Source organism: Misgurnus anguillicaudatus, chromosome 20 (assembly GCF_027580225.2).
Source record: "Misgurnus anguillicaudatus chromosome 20, ASM2758022v2, whole genome shotgun sequence".
Taxonomy (NCBI): domain Eukaryota; kingdom Metazoa; phylum Chordata; class Actinopteri; order Cypriniformes; family Cobitidae; genus Misgurnus; species Misgurnus anguillicaudatus.
The window spans coordinates 26424567-26441666 of record NC_073356.2 but is presented as its reverse complement, the minus strand read 5'-3'; the positions used below and the strand labels follow the sequence as shown (position 1 = coordinate 26441666).

The 17100-nt window shown below is 37.0% G+C and overlaps 1 protein-coding gene across 2 annotated transcripts in view; it reads right to left on the bottom strand.

The window, feature by feature from the left end:
• Positions 1-680: 680 nt before the first annotated feature.
• The window catches only part of kcnh8 (potassium voltage-gated channel, subfamily H (eag-related), member 8), a 61600-nt gene continuing 45180 nt past the window's right edge, over positions 681-17100 (bottom strand). For both annotated transcript variants that reach the window (XM_055220162.2, XM_055220161.2), the window contains exons 11-16: positions 13399-13613; positions 11804-11842; positions 8677-8894; positions 8435-8550; positions 7204-7259; positions 681-1837 (exon numbers count right to left, since the gene is read on the bottom strand). In XM_055220162.2, the coding sequence (XP_055076137.1) occupies positions 1325-1837; positions 7204-7259; positions 8435-8550; positions 8677-8894; positions 11804-11842; positions 13399-13613 (1157 nt within the window). In that variant the 3' untranslated portion in view covers positions 681-1324. The remainder of the gene's footprint in view (positions 1838-7203; positions 7260-8434; positions 8551-8676; positions 8895-11803; positions 11843-13398; positions 13614-17100) is intronic.

Here is a 17100-nt window from a genome sequence, read left to right as displayed (position 1 = left end):
ACGCTTTTATCCAAAGTAACTTACAGTGCATTCAGCATATATTTCCCCGGGGTTCGACCACATGACCTTTGCGTTACTAATAAAATGCTGAGCTACATAAAAATTGAGCTACAAAACTGCAAAGTCAAAGCTGGCCTCAAAAATGCAATCTTCCCTTGTGCTTACTAATAAAAACTTGCATTTATAAGCATACCATTCCCTAAATTTGCAAAACAAAAAACTTGAATCTCTTCAAAGTTTACTGTGACAACTATGCTGACTATCATTGACTTAAACTGTTATAATTTGAGGTATGATGCATTCAAACTGAATGTGAGGTTAATCATTACAAATTTATTGTTTGTATATTAATTATTCATATAAATATAATTAATTATATTATATGCATGCATTGAAAATGTATGAAACAAGCTAAAATGTACAGTTAAAGATCAGGGGGCTTGCTTAGACAGTGTTCCTCTTATTTAACTAACATGCAGATAGTTTTGTATAACAATTAACCAGCAACATTTCTTGCATTTTTTGTTTTACTATAAAAGTATAACAATAAAGGAAAACACCACCATTTTTCAACATTTTACTATGTTCCTATCTCAACTTATCTCAATCTCAACAAATAAATACATAGCTATCTTTTTTCAATGCGTGCACTTAATCTTTGTACAGGGCGTTGTGAATGAGTTAGCATTTAGCCTAGCCCCATTCATTCCCTAGGATCCAAACAGGGATGAATTTAGAAGCAACCAAACACTTCCATGTTTTCCCTATTTAAAGACTGTTACATGAGTAGTTACACGAGTAAGTATGGTGGCACAAAATAAAACAATATTTTGTTAAGTGGATAAAAAATGAGAACTATATTGTATGCCGGAAGAGCACTTAATTTGCAGTTTGGATCCCAAGGAATGAATGGGCCAGGCTAAATGCCAACACATTCACGACACGCCGCACAAAGACAAAGCGCACGCACCGAAAAAAGAGAGGTATGTATTAATTTCTCTAAGTTGATGTAAGAACATAGTAAAATATTGAAATACGGTGGTGTTCTCCTATAAGGTTTTACACAAATGTGATCTAAAAGATATGCAGTGAACATCAGATATCTTTGTTTGATGCTAGATCATCTGATTGGAGATATCCCTTTAGTTTCTAACGTCAAAAGACATGCCTTCAGAAAGATTATCTTAAAAACTGAGAGGGTAAACATGTATATTTTCAAAGGAACCACTGCTCCATGGCTTTGGCGGTGCGTGTACCACTTATCTTATCAGTCCAGTTCTGAGTCCAGGTTAACACGTAGGACATCCATGTTAAAGGTTGATTGCTACAAGCCCAGAGACCTGAGATCCTCTTCACCTCCCAATGATGGTTGTCCAGCTCTGGGTAATGTTCCAGGGGTGCACGAAAGGTGTTGGTGATGTTCAGGAACAGGTGCTTCCAAACTTTGCGATCGGGTCCGAGCGATCATGGGAGAAAGGGTCAGTAAAGGCTCTTTGGATCTGTCTGTATAAGAGGAAGCAGAAAGTGTGACAGGAAAAGAACCAGATGAAGAGCCAGGAGAGATGGTAGGACAGACCAACTGCAGTTCCTGTGGTCTGAGCGGAAGCGATATTAATCCTCCTGGATGTATCCCGGGGTGCATCGGTGAAGGAAAGGGTGGGTTGGCCCAGGAGGAGCCCTGTCCCTGAAACGGGACAGAAGGAGAGGGATGTCCAGAGGTAAATGTTGATGTGCAGACACCTGGTGTTTGAGGAGAGGTCATCATGGATTCAATGAGAAAGGCGAGACTCCGCATGACTCGTCCTAGTTCAGCCACTTCCCTTCCTAGGGAGTTTACCTGCAACACATTACCATAAACAGGTGTCATTCATATTTAGCTTTTTGAAGAAGTCTTATTGTTATTCAGGCGTAAACACTACACTACACTACAGTCAATACAAAATCTTTTTATTACATTTAAATTATTATTGATCTTCATTCGTATGCTTCAGTGCAGTCACACCTTTGACTCTTCCACAATTAATGCCGACCTCTCAGGGTGGCAGGGACTTTTTGTGTTTCCCCGAAGAAATAAAATCAAATGGTGAGGATTTGAAACAACATGAGAGCCAGTCATTTTTTTGTCATAAACTGCCTTTTCAAAATAAAGTGGAACAGCTATGGCTTATTAACCCCACTTGTGTGTTTTGCCTGGACAACATCATTCATTTTAAGAATACATATTATGTCCTACAGTACATTAAGAAGTCATTAAAAAAGGCGGAAACATCCAAAAATAGTAAGATAACATTAAAATAGTTTCCCGCAGCCCCGGAAGAGTATGAGCTTAAAGAGTCATGGGTCATCCCACAGCACCCACCCATCTGTCTCTGTCTGCTAGAGCCAAAGTCTTATTTATTTAGCTCCTGTGTGACATCATTGTGCAATTACTAAATTGATATTTAGCTATTTCTGGGTTTTTTTCAATTCATGTTTAATGTTATTAATTTTATTTTTAATTCCTGATTTAATTATTTGACTTGATGTATAGTAATATCTTGAATCTCAGTTTTATCTTGACCTCTAAAATGAGATTAGGCCCATTCAATAAACATACACATGATCAAATCAATGTTAGGGAAGATATGAAGAGTTTGGTTCCAAAACGCGATAAACGCCATTTTTTTTATTTGTTACTGCCAAAATCTGTATTGTATCAGGTCAGTATTAAAATGTAAATTCTTAATTTTATGCAAAATCCAATATCCGCCGTGTTATTCTGTCATCTTTTCTTTCTTTTTTCAAACCGCGATAAACGCCAGTCCTCCTCCTCTGGAGAATGCAATAAATCTGCTTAACCAATCACAGCACACCAGTCCATGCACACATTGTAAACAATAATGGCTGCGCTTTGAATACACACAGAATCCTAATTTTCCTCATCTACTTTGTACTTCGTGATCAACAAACAAACAAAAACAAAATAGTAATTTTGATGGCATTCATAAACCTGTGGTGGTTTTCTGTGGCGAGGAAGAAACATAAGCCATTAAAATCAAGTAATTTACGCGAGAGGCACTCGGGCGACGGAAAAATGCCGGCTGTTGCTTGTTCTCACACGACAGCATCAAGCTTCTATCATGCTAATACATTGACCCCCAGGGGATCTTATGAAAAACTTTCCATTATTTTATTAAAAGTCAACGAAAATTGAGCAGAACCAAAACATTTTACAGCTAATTGCTGTCAAAAAAGTTCAGCGAAGACGTCCCAAGAATGGCAGCAGCAATGACAGTGTTCTTAAAATGTCAAAGTAAGTGTTTTGATTAATGCCATTAATGATTATTTTTTTAATCAGTGTATACTACTAGTCAACTAAATGAATATAACATGGCAAAGATGAATGCACATTAATATATTGATTCAATAGATTTATTGCATTTTGCGGAAAAAAATTATCAGTTTTATAATAAATCTTTGAAAATTAAATTATGGATTTGAACTTTTAATGTTATTATAACCTAAAGATGCTATGTAAAATGTTTGTAACAGAAAATAGTGGCTTTCATCTTGTCACTTTCTTCAAGATCAAAAACACATTTTTACCCAAATTAGTCAAAATGGATTTATCGTGTTTTGGAACCAAAATCTTCAACTTTTAAAAATATAGATCACCATGCTACAAATATACTCATAATATATAAAACTAGTCAAGCTACTCTTTTAAAAATCACAATGTACGCACAGGAAGTAACTAACTACTCGCCTATTAAAGGGGGCAGTATCTTTTTACATGTACTGTATAACTAACCAATGATGTGATTTATAATCCAAGCCATTTTTTGGCACAAAAACGATGAAGGTTTTTGAATGAAAGAATGTATAATTTAGAAATCATTATTAGACAGCATTAATCTTGAACGTAAATTTTAATAGACCAACCACAGCTACTGTAGGAATGCCTACAAGTGACCAACCAGTGCAGTAACTGGTTACATGTAAACTGGGATTAAAGCTTAATCATATATGACATTGAAAACAGCAATGTACCATGTTTATTATAACACTACACTAATATTTGTTTGAAAACATAAAAATGTACTGCTTCATGTTAGTTAAAGGTAGGATCTCTTGACAGAAATGCAAAATAATATACAAAACTATATTATCAGGGGTGTATAAAGACCTTTCATAATGAATCGTTATGTGTTTATTACCTTAGAACAAGACCTTTTTATCTACATACACTGGGGGTCCCCTTACATGGAAGTTGCCATTTTGTGCCGCCAAGTTGTTTCCGACAATGACATGTTTGTCTGGTGGCAGCTACCGTAGCTTCTCTATGTGTTTCAAAAGGGAGGGGTGAGCAGTGGACTAAGCCGTTGGTTGCAATTCGCAACCTCACCACTAGATGCCGCTAAAATTTACACACTGCACCTTTAATAAATTAACTAATGTTAACAAATGAGACCTTATTGTAAAGTGTTACCAAATATTTTAAAAACAGCTGAACTACTGTATGTGTCTAAAAACAAGTTACTGTACAACTTTCACTACTTTCAGTTTGTTCCCCTCCCAAATGACTTTTTCAGGCAAACGCACATTTAATATGCTTCCAGTTTAATATAACCAAAACTCATTCAGACCCAAATTTGATTTGGATACCTATTATTACTTTCTGACTGAGTATCTTCTTCCAGTTTCTTCTCTTTCTACACTCACAGTGACTGTCTTAAAGTGATCATGTTTGTGATGGTCCAGAACCACAGATGAATCAGGCTGAGGTGGACACAGATCTGGCAGCTAGCCATTGAATTGTGCCAATAGGCGATAATACCAAATAATGAGGGTAATTGGGTAATGAACCATAAATGTCATCAGTTGCAGCGAGGTACACGAAAACAGCTTATTATAACAGGAAGAGACAACAGGAAGAGAGCCCTCAACCTCTTGGTGGTCCAAACCAAGCATGGATTACAACTAAATCCTGCTGTGAGGCCAGCTGTCAAAAATATATAGTGAGATACAAGACATAGAATGAGAGAGAGAGAAATAGGGAAAGAGAGAGAGGAAGCAGCAGGATGTCCCTTATATAGCATTACCTGTCAAAATCCCACTTGTCAAAGTTATGGGTTAACAATCAAGACTCGAGCTGACATACTCATCAAAACTACACTGTCCTACTCTTTCTGTTTCCAGACTCAATTATGCTGTAAGAAATGCAGCATAAGTTTTGTAGTTGTTGCACAATTCAGAAACATAAAGTATAACACAACGAAAGAATGTAGAAAATAAATCAAAATCTGAAAGATAGACTGACAGTGAGACTTCCAGGGATAGATTTTTCATCCACAACTGATTCACCTCCACTGGGTTTAGAGTGGATTACACATAATGATAAATATACAATGTATACTGTATGTGGGAAGCCACAGTGAGCATTAGAGAGGGTTCAAGGGCAAACCTTTTTCAGCATCATGGGGCCAGCCCTACTTTCCTCTTCTAATGAGTTTTATGTCCTCTAGTGTTTGAATAACATCCCTTTTCCTCTCGCACAGCAGCTTGCCATATGGCCTGCGAATACCTGGCGCCAGTAGCTCACCTAAACCGAATTATCTCTGTACTTACATTTAGCAATACACTCTTAAAAATAAAGGTGCTTCATGGTGCCATATAAGAACCTTTTCTGCCTAAATGGCTCTTTAGGGCATCTTTAACATCTGAAGAACCTTTCTGTTTAAGAATAACATATCATGAAAATCTGACTTTTTTCATGTTTAAGTGCTATAATTGGGTCCTCAGTGCTTCTATCAACCTAGAAAATGTGAAAAAGATCAACCCAGTAACCTAGTTTTGGTAAACCATTCTCTGCAAGCATGTGAAAAAATAGGTAATTAAAATTTGGCACCCCTTGTGATGTCAGAAGGGGATAATACCACCCCTTAATTTAATCCAACCACGAAACTGCTATTTATTGCAGAGATCAGCTCATTTGCATTACGCATTTTTGCTCACACCTACAAAGTGGTCATTTTAACATGCTATAGTAAATTATCTATATAGTATTATGAGCTAAAACTTCACATATGTAATCTGGGGACACCAAAGACTTATTTTACATCTTAAAAAAAGTCTTGTGAAATGTCCCATTTAATGCGAAAAAGTGTGAATAAAGATTATAAAACTATATGAAGGAATTGGTTCTTTGAGGAACCAAAAAAGGTTCTTCTATGGCATCACGTGAAGAACTTTTTAGTTTTTCTCAGTCACTTTGGAGCATTTCTAGGGAAAATAATAAGTGCATTTCTTAGAACAATTCGTACAAACATGGATGTCCTGCAAAAGCCCGTAACTTGGTCAAAATCCTTAGTTCACGTCTCAAAAGTAAATGTTTACGTCAGTGAACATGTCAGTAGTCCAAGACAGTCAAAATGTTTAACCATGTTGTCAATATACCAAGTGTACACACAATCATATGTCAAACCGTGGACGAATTTACACTTTCACCTTTTTTTTCTGTAAACGAATTACACACATTGTGGTTTTGAAAAAAAGGTTTACTGTACTTTACTGTAAGAAATGTCAAATTTTCTTTTACTCAAAATTCACTTGACAGCGTTTTATAAATTTAGTTCATATTTACGAAATACAAAAAAACAAAACAGTATGACACAAGGGTCAACAATTTTGCATGGAATGCCTTGTATGATAAACTAATTCTGTAAGATGACATACACTGACATAACAGCAGACAACTGTTCATAATAATCTGCATGATTGTACCAAACCATTTGCAATTTGTCCAAAAAAATGAGATGCTCTTAAGTTGAGCACAACTGACTTGATAATGTGAAAGTGTTTAAAAAAATTATTTCTGATCTGAAAAAAACTATAAGCACCTTTATTTTTAAAGGCGGAGTCCACGATGTTTGAAAAACGCTTTGGAAAAGAAGACGGGCCGACTACCAAAACACACTTATAGCCAATCAAATCAAATCAAATGCCGCGTTGCGTATGTGTGGGGCGGGTCTATCAACAGAAGGTCCAGATTCTATTGGGGTAGGGGCGTGTTTGTTTAGGTGATTTCAAATATCAACATTGGCTGTCAAACATCATGGACTCTGCCTTTAAGAGTGTATCAAAAACCTGCATTCGTGGAACAAAAAAAATCCACCCTTGATTTAACATGACACAGGTAATTCAATAATATATTGATGACTGTACCTCTTGGTTGAGGTGGCGTAACTGCCCTCTTGTCTCCTCTGATTTAGCTGCAAATTCTACAAGAAAAGAAACTGTTCTGTCACATCGATAACAAATCCAATAAAAACTTATTTCAAAGAAAGAATTGCAAGATATGAAAGTTCTGTCTTCAGTTAGTCACCCTTGTGATATTTGAAAGAAGGTGTTATTTTAATCATCCATGCAATACAAATATGATGAATCGTTTGGTGAATCACCATGCTAGGCTCCATAAATGTTCCCGTATGACTTTTAAGTCTTTTGTGGTTATGTGGTAGCTTTGTATACAGTAACAGCAGTTGCATACATTTACAATCTGTCAGAAAACATGCAAAAACAAACAAATAAGCACCAGATAATGGGCCCTATTTTAACGATCTAAGCGCATTGTCTAAAGAATTTACAAACGTGCGGAAAGCCATTTCAGCACTCGGACAGCGGCATGAAAAAACAGTTCTCATCTCATCATATCCACAGGTACAGAGTCATCATATACAATTAATCCGTGGGGTAGCATTTAAAAAACATTTAGAAATAGATGCATTTGTTTAAAGCAAAGCATTTATTTACTTACCAGGCTGCAGGTGAAGCAGCTCTTTACGCCTTCTAACGTCTCATAATTGGTCCTCATTTATGTCCAAGAGACTCAATAATAATCTATTACATTTGAATGCTTAAATTTTTCATTTTTAAAAGCTTTTTGTGCTGCTGCGCATCCATGTGCGTTATAAGCAAACCTGCGTTGTCGTCCTGTTTATAGGCGCCTATTTCTAACGCGCACATTAAATAACAAAAACACTATTGCGCCTATTTTAGTTGCCTCAAAATAGCAACAATGTGCCTTAACACAGCTCGATTTCAGACCAGAACGCCCATGGGCGCAAAATTGGGCGCAAATGCATTTGTTATTTAAACAATGTGGCGCTAAACGTGAAAATTATCATTGCGCCGTCTTGAAACTAGCAAAAGACTCTTGCGTCTCGCATTGCGCCAGGTGTATGATAAAGCCCTAAATGTTATAACAGCATTTTAGATTTAATGTAAAAAATCTTTGTATAGAAAAAGGAGATACACGTTTTAAAAAATGCTAAATGCTAAAACCGTGATTATCAAAAATAATAAAAATTGTGTGCCCCGCAATATTGCAATCCAGTTTGCAAGAAATGTATAAAAATTACATCTCACGTCTCTGTAAAGCCCCTTGCTTACACACCTGCAGCAGTTGTGGTGGTATTAGTTTGACCATTGATGTTGTGCTGGTGACCAGAGGAAAATGAGAACGTATGGGAATTTTCAGGACCATCGCTGTCCTCGGTTCCATCCACAACCCTGAAAACACATAAACAACTCTTATCACATCTGTAATGTACCAGTGAGCAAACGTCTATTTAAATGACTGTGTATTTATATAAAGAAGTCTTTTAATGGGTTGTATGTGTGTAACTGTGTACAGACCTTGGACTGAGGTTTGAGAGGTCAGGCTTTGGAACAGCAGTCTGCTGAATGTGGAGCTTTTTGCTGGTTTGGTGATCATTTTTCTGCGTGTATGTTTTTTGTTTGGTTCCACCGCTCAGGTATCGTTTCTGATCGTCATCTTCATCATCTAGCTCATCTTGATGCTCAGCTATTGGAGGATAGCGCTGGATCACATCTCCATTTCCCCGCCCCTCCAGCTGTGATTGGACAGAGAAGATGTTAATCTCAAATATAAACTGCACACAGTTAAGCCAAATTAATTTTGGGGCGCACTAATGTCCTAACCCAAGCAAACCGTGCCCAAACATGATTGTTCCCCCTCACTACTATCTTGTCTCTCCTTTTAAACCACCCTTAATTGACTAGCATTGAATGACTCAAAATTAGTGATGTTTAAAAAAGTACAGATAATTTGTCAGTGCTTGTTCACTTTAACAAAGCATTTTTAAAGCAATAAGTTTCTTAAGGTCCTTTAGGTGGCATTTAGATAATTTGATGAAGGTCACAAGCTTGACTCCTACATTTGGCAAAATTCTTTCAATCTTTACTTCAATAGAATTTGTGAATACAAGATTAAAGAAACATAATGATAAAGAAAAAATTAAGTGTTTCTCTCTTTCTCTCTCTCTCTCACACACACACACACACACACACACACACACACACACACACACACACACACACACACACACACACACACACACACACACACACAGACACACACAGACACACACACACACACACAGTAGTCTGTGTCCACAGTAAAGATATGAGGCTCTATCTAATACCCGGCGCAATGCAGCGCAATGCGCGACGCAAGTGTCTTTCGCTAGTTCCCACCCTAATTTTCACGTTTAGCGCCGCGTTGTTTAAATAGCAAATGCATTTGCGCCCCCTTTTGCGCCCATGGGCGTTCTGGTCTGAAAACGAGGTGTGTTCAGGTGCATTGTTGGCGCGTTGCTATTTTGAGACAACTAAAATAGACTACGCCATTGACCAACAAAAACCTGGTCTAAAGTCTAAAGTCAATGGCGCAATATGTTTTTTGTTATTTAAAGAGCGCAGTAATATGCGCCTATAAACGGGAGGACAACGCGGGTTTGCTTATCACATAGTACATGAATGTGGAGCAGCACAAAAATGCTTTTCAATATGAAAGATTAAAGGATTGAATGTAAAAGATTATTATTGAGTTTTTGGACATAAATGAGGACTAATTATGAAACGTTAGAAGGGGCAAAGAGCTGCTTCACCTGCAGCCTGGTAAGTAAATAAATGCTTTGCTTTAAACAAATGCATCTGTTTTTAATTTTTTTTTAATGCTACCTCATGGATTTATTGTATTGACTCTGTACCTGCGGATATGGTGAGATGAGAAACATTATTAAGTAATGCTTAAAAAAAACTCTTTGCTAAAAAAACGCTGTCCAAAGTGCTGAAACGCGCAAAGAGCCGTTTGTAAATTCTTTATCTCCTGTTTGTTACAAATAAAGTATTTTTAGAGTACAAACCTTATCGTACATACTTGTAAACTATTTTTTTTATGATATTGGATAGCCATACATTTAAAGCAATTACAAGCCTGCTTTTTTACTTCCATGACTAAAAGAAAACGGGTTTTAAAGGTTTTAATAAAAAAATAACAATTTCAACACAAGTGAAAGACAACACAATTATTTAACATTAATCTTAAACTGGGGATCTTCTTCCTCCGCTTAGTTTTTCAGTTTACAAAGTTCGTCATCTAAATAGGGATTAGACATAGCGCCAGCGCATCTTGCTTTTAAAGGGGATGAGAGCTGTGACTCTCATTGGTTTACTGCATGTTACGCCCAAAATACTCCCATTACAATAGGACCAACCCTTTTCGGCCATGCGCTCGGCGCACAAACCATTTTTCCTGTCGTTAAATTAGCAAAAGTGGATTCGGACACGCCCATTTACACGTTGCGCTGTGCGCTTTAGACAATGCGCTTAGATCGTTAAAATAGGGCCCATGGGATTTAGAATTTGGACAAAAAGACAGCTTATGCTTTTTCGAGCGAATCGAAACCACACTGGGATAACATGGATGATCAGGTATTGCAAATTCTTGTAAAGCTTAAGATCATGTTGTCATCAAAGCATGAACTTGTTAATTTGTAAATTCAACACAAATTAATTCAAATTTAAGTCTGAAATGTGGATTCAGACTTAAAAACCCAACTGTGAATGTGCAGATACAAACATTCCCTCAAGGACCAATTAAGATAAAAAGCATAAAAACAGCAAAGCGAATGCCCTCAGTTAAAACTCATCATGTAAACGTCACGGTCACCTGAACTTTGAACTTGCAAAGAAACAACTGACCAGGCAATTTTAATAATACTATATAATGACCTCTAACCTCTAGTCATACGGTGAGAGCACTTATGTCACAAAACCAAACCCCAAAGGCTCGACCGCTTCTGGTCAATTATAGTCCCTGTAATGGCTTTTACTGCTTTACACCTCACGGTTCTCACGAACATTGCCAATTACACGGCAAAACACTTTGACGCAGCGTCGGATGGAAATAACAATCTCCATTTATAGAGCGCTTTAAATGTCAAGAGGTAAAACAAAGCAAATAGACGAGACGAATGCGAGGGTATTCCCCCATCTCACCCACTTTCGATCTCGCTCTCCTCCCTTGTTCTATATATACCGGATTAATTACACTTTTCCTAGACTAATTTGGTCATTTTCCCTACGTTGAATAATTGAGCTCTCTCGCCTTGTAATTGAAAGAGCGCTAGTTTCCTAAAGCAGTCAGTCATCCAGCACTTCAATAACCTCTGATAACCCCTCCCCTCTCTCTAAAACACCCTGTTCCCCTTCCTCCAGCTCCACTCCCTCTCTGATTACTGCTTTAGGCATGGAAGGACACGGAATGAGGAAGATGATGATCCTCGTCATCAATTCTCTCGCTGCTGTTTCCGAGCTGTAGAGTTCTTGGCTTTCCTCATTAGGCAAATGAGCCGAGAGCTAGATCATTGTTAGGGAAATGAGCCCGGAGCTATTATAGTCAACACAGCACTGTTAGTGGATAAGTGCAGAGTGATTGACAGATGAGGAGGAGACGCACCTGTGCGTCCATGGTCTTGCTGGACATTCTGGATAGCATCTGGAAAGAGAGATGTGAAAATGTTTTAGCGGTTAAACAAAATGTACAGGAAACGAAGCAATTTATTTCAATTATATTCTAAAATTGATTTAATGTCAAACCCACAAAGTGCCTTGAAATGCACACCTTTGTCTGAGGCGTTTGATGTAATTTCCACTGAAATTAGGGCGGGACGTGTTAGATGTCTCAGTAGTGTTTAAATAGTAGTAGTGTGTAAATACCTCACATAATCTGATAAGAAGCTGAGGTGGAGAATGATGCCATAAAAATTGTTGATCCATATTGGTGTAAATGAGAGACTGAAGTTTTGAACACTTATATCTTCTAAATGTCAATTTTGACTTTTTTAATATGTAAAATAAGTCTTTGGTGTCCCCAGAGTGCATATATGTGTAGTTTTAGCTTAAAATACTCCACAGATAATTTATTATAACATGTTAAAATTGCCACTTTGTAGGTGTGAACCAAAATGTACAGTTTTTGGGTGTGTCCTTTTAAAGGTGCAGTGTGTAATTTTTAAAAGGATCTCTTGACAGAAATGCAAAATAATATACAAAACTATATTATCAGGGGTGTATAAAGACCTTTCATAATGAACCGTTATGTTTTTATAACCTTAGAATGAAAATGTTTTATCTCCATACACCGAGGGTCCCCATACATGGAAGTCGCCATTTTGTGCCGCCATGTTTCTACCGAAGCGCTTAATGGACAAACTTGTCTCCAACGATGAGATGTTTGTCCTGTGTGGCTACCGTAGCTTCTCTATGCGTTTCAAAGCAAGGGGTGAGCTGTGAACTGAGCTGTTGGTTGCAATTTGTAACCTCACCACTATATGACGCTAAAATTTACACACTGCACCTTTAAATGCAAATTAGTGGATGAAATGCAAATACTGATCACCATAATGGTGGTTTGTTGAAACTGAAACTCAATTGTGCTGTAAATTATTCTCTCTCTCTCTCTTTCTCTCTCTGCACTAAATGGCAGTGCCAGAATTGAATAGTGCAGATTAAGGGGCGGTATCATTGTAATAAGAACCCCTTCTGACATCACAAGGGGAGCCACATTTCAATTTCCTATTTTTTACATGTTTGCAGAGAATGGTTTACCAAAACTAAGTTACTGGGTTGTTGTTTTTCACATTTTCTAGGTTGATAGAAGCACTGGAGACCAAATTATAGCACTTAAACATGGAAAAAGTCAGATTTTCATGATTTGTCCCCTTTAAGACTCACATAGTCAAAGCCCAAACCTTAAGCTTTGAATTCATGGGGACTAAATAGAGCCTTCAACATTTTCGTTAAGTTTCACGTATGTTGAAACAGCAGCCGCATTAGCCGTGATGTCCCATGGATCACTGGAGCATTCTGTCGTTCTGTAAACATAGCAGCTTTACTTTGCTTTGGCATTTTTAAAATGGCTTTTTCTAAAAAAAAAAGAATGTGCAAATCTGGCAAAAGAGCTTAAACTGGTTAAAGAACGAATCTCTAGTGTAGTTGATTCAAGACACCACCTGTCTAGCACAGTATCAGTAATGTCGAGTGGAGACTTACGTAGCTCTCTTGGCCTTCTCTTAGGTTGTAGGTGAGATCGTGAGTGATGTCTTGAACAAAACGGTGGGAGTATTCAGGATACAGGTTGAGCACCTCATACAGACCCCTCAGATTAATGCACTGCAGGTCACAGTATGTCAGCGACTTCACATCGGCGTTCGTCTTTATGACACGGTCATCAACAGACATGTTTGCACCAATCAGATCGCCTTTGCCTGGACAGGTAACACAAAAGAAAATCTCATGCAAAAAATGCAAAAACATATGTTGCTTTTACTTATACATTTTTGCCTGTCACATATCAGAAACCCTGTTTATACCTGGGATTAAAATCACTATGAAATTGAATTAAAAAATATTTTTTTAAATGACTTATTAGTGCCCTACATTACTTGTATGCATGACAAACCGAAGCGAAAATGGTAAGAAAATAGGACAAAACAGTTGAGTAACCAATCCGTGAGAATGCCACGGAAAAAGACAGTCCGTAGCAGGGCCACGGAAAAATGCGGAGATCCGTGAGAATGCCACGGAAAAATGCGCAAAAAATTCTGTGACTATCCCACGGAACTTTGTGAGATCAGGTTGGTCAGTCTTATGCACACCCCTTCAAGTAAAGTGTTACCATGGTTTTTATTAGATGTAGAAGTTCTTGAATTGATTAAATATTGATGAAATGACTAAAGTGACACTTGTTAAAAAAAGACATTTGAAGAGTTTGGTTCCAAAACGCAATTAACGCCATTTTTGAAAAAAAACGAGTTACTGCCAGAATCAGTATTATATCAGGTCAGTATTAAAAAGTAAATTCTTAATTTTACGCAAAATCCAATATATGCCGTGTTATTCTGTCATCTTTTCTCCCTTTTTTCCCAAAATGCAATAAACAACACTCCCCCTTTTCTACAGAATGCCATAAATCCACTCTACAGATTACAGCACACCACTGCAATGTAAACAAACAATGGCGGCGCGCTGAGTACACGGAATCCTAGTTTTCCTCATCTACTTTGTACTTCGTGATCAACAAACAAACAAAAAAAATAATACTTTAATAGCATTGATAAACCTGTGATGGTTTTCTGTGACGGAAAAGAAACGTAAGCCATCAACATCTAATAATAATTTACGCAAGAGACACTCAGGAGACGGGTGCTTGTTTGCCCGGGCCGACAGCATCAAGTTTCTGTCATAATAACACATTGAGCCCACGGGATCTTATGAAAAACTTTCCATAATTTTACTCAAAGTCAACAAAAATCGAGCAGGACCAAAACATTTTAAAGCTGATCGCTGTGAAAAACGTTAAGCGACGACGTCAAGTATAACCGCAGCAATGACAGTGATCTTAATATAACAAAGTAAGTGTTTTGATTAATGCCATTAATGTTTATTTTTTTAATCAGTGTGTACAACTAGTCAACTGAATGAATATAACATGGCAAAGATGAATGCACATTAATATAGGCGATTGATTCAATAGATTTATAGCATTTTGAATAAAAACTTGTCATGGATTTATTGCATTTTGTGGAAAAAATAATAATCAGTTTTTATAATAAATCTTTGAAAATCAAGTTATGGATTTGAATTTTTTATGTTTTTATAACCTAAAGATGCTATGTGAAAGTTTGTAACAGAAAATAGTTGTTTTCATCTTGTCACTTTCTTGGTATAGAAAACACGTTTTTACCAAAATTTGTCAAAACGGATTTATTGCGTTTTGGAACCAAACTCTTCATTTAAATTACTGACTAATAACCTCTTCATTGTCATTAAAGTGAAATTACTGAACCTCAACATAAGAGCCTGATAATTTTTTTAAATTTACAATAAAACATGTCAGATGCACTTAGAGGGTTTTGCATCTGAACTCCTCATATGTTAGCATCAGATTTTAACAGGGTTTCTAGCGAACAATAAGCAGCAAGAAAACATTTACAGTATATACTATAGACTCAAAAACCAGCACAGCTAAAGCTTTAGTAGAATTCAATGTCAGCGAGACCTTTCTCTGTCAGCAGGAAGGTGAAAGATGGAGTGTGTTTTCCCCTGTCGAAATTTATATTGTGATAATAACACAAACACTGGCAGGACCAACAGGAAGATGGAGATTTTTTTCACACATTTGCTCTCTGTCTTGTGAGCCTGCTGTGTGTTTGTGAAGTCCCACAGAGAGAGTGACTGATCGCATTGGGCGGCTTGTACTGTCTGATGTACACACAACCCCTTAACCCAACCCTCATATAAATCAAAGTTTTCACTTAATGAGAGGCTGTAATTGTTTTCTTCACAATACTTCATTAACACCTGTGCCCTGAAACTAGCATGAGAGAATTACATAAACAAATATGGTGGCCTGGTGGGTAGGACACATGCTGTGACATGTTGCAGGGTGGCACTAATACGCAAGCAAACGTGTGAATATAACTTTGCCAATTTATCGAAACTGCTACCCTACAAAATGGCAACAACATCAAATATACCAACTATATTTATGTTAAATAAATAGCTTGAAAACCATCTTCAAGCCTTTTGGTCAGATTCTACGTTTGGCAAATCAGAAGGCTTTGAAGCCATTTCTGCCTATCAGTCATTGTGCAGAGAGCATGATATTTTATTATTATTATTTTTTTAATCAAATAATGTCATAATAAACAGTGGTCTCAAATTCCTGGCCCACGGGCCATTTACGGCCCTCCCTCCCCCTCTATGTGGCAAGCATCTGCTGACAAAAATATAATATAATCCGTCCCGCAGAAAGATTTTTATTTAATTTTCATATTCGTTTGATTATTAATGTAAACGTTTAATGTAAACACCTTAATCAATACGATTGAGGTTGATCAGATGCAAATTTCAATCGTATTGAAAGGGTGGTGTAGTCCGATCTGTGATCAGTCAGCAGGAGACAAGTACGCATGGAAACGCGTGAATTGTAGTATTTCCTCAATCGTATGGAAAAATACATTGTGCACACTGCAAAAAAAATGACTTTCTTACTTAGTATTTCTGCCTTGTTTTCAGTAGAAATATCTAAAAATTTACCTAAGAAAATAAGTCTAGTTTTAGACAAAACATATCAAATTTAAGTGAATTTGTGCTTAAAACATCAAAAAAATCGGCCAATGGAATAAGAATTTTTTTCTTGAATTTACTTAATACATGAATAATATAACAAAAAATGTCTGATTCAATTTGCTTGTTTTAAGCACAAATTTGCTTAAATTTGATATGTTTTGTCTAAAAACTAGACTTTCTTTTGCTCATCAAGAAAATACATCTTGATTTAAGAATTTTTAGATAATTTTTACTGAAAACAAGACAAACATACTAAGTAAGAAAGTCATTTTTTGCAGTGTGCACATGCACAGAACATTTGTGCTCAAGTTCACGTCTTACATTTACCTCATATTTACGTATCACATGATTGTCGTCACAGAGACATGCAATAGCAAGGCAATGGCAACATGCATTAAGGTAATGGAGTCATGCGGTGTACATTCTGCAGTGTTCATGTGTACTTTCATAACATTACGCTACATAAGCAATAAAAGAGCCTTGTGCCTTTTAAATATTGTTTTTTTATGCCCTATATATGAAGAACAACTCTCTCCAATCCAGCTTTGTACATTTATCCAGAAATAAAGCGTGTACTCGACGAGAGATGCTGTGCGCTGGGTTGCGTTGCCAAGTCCTCTG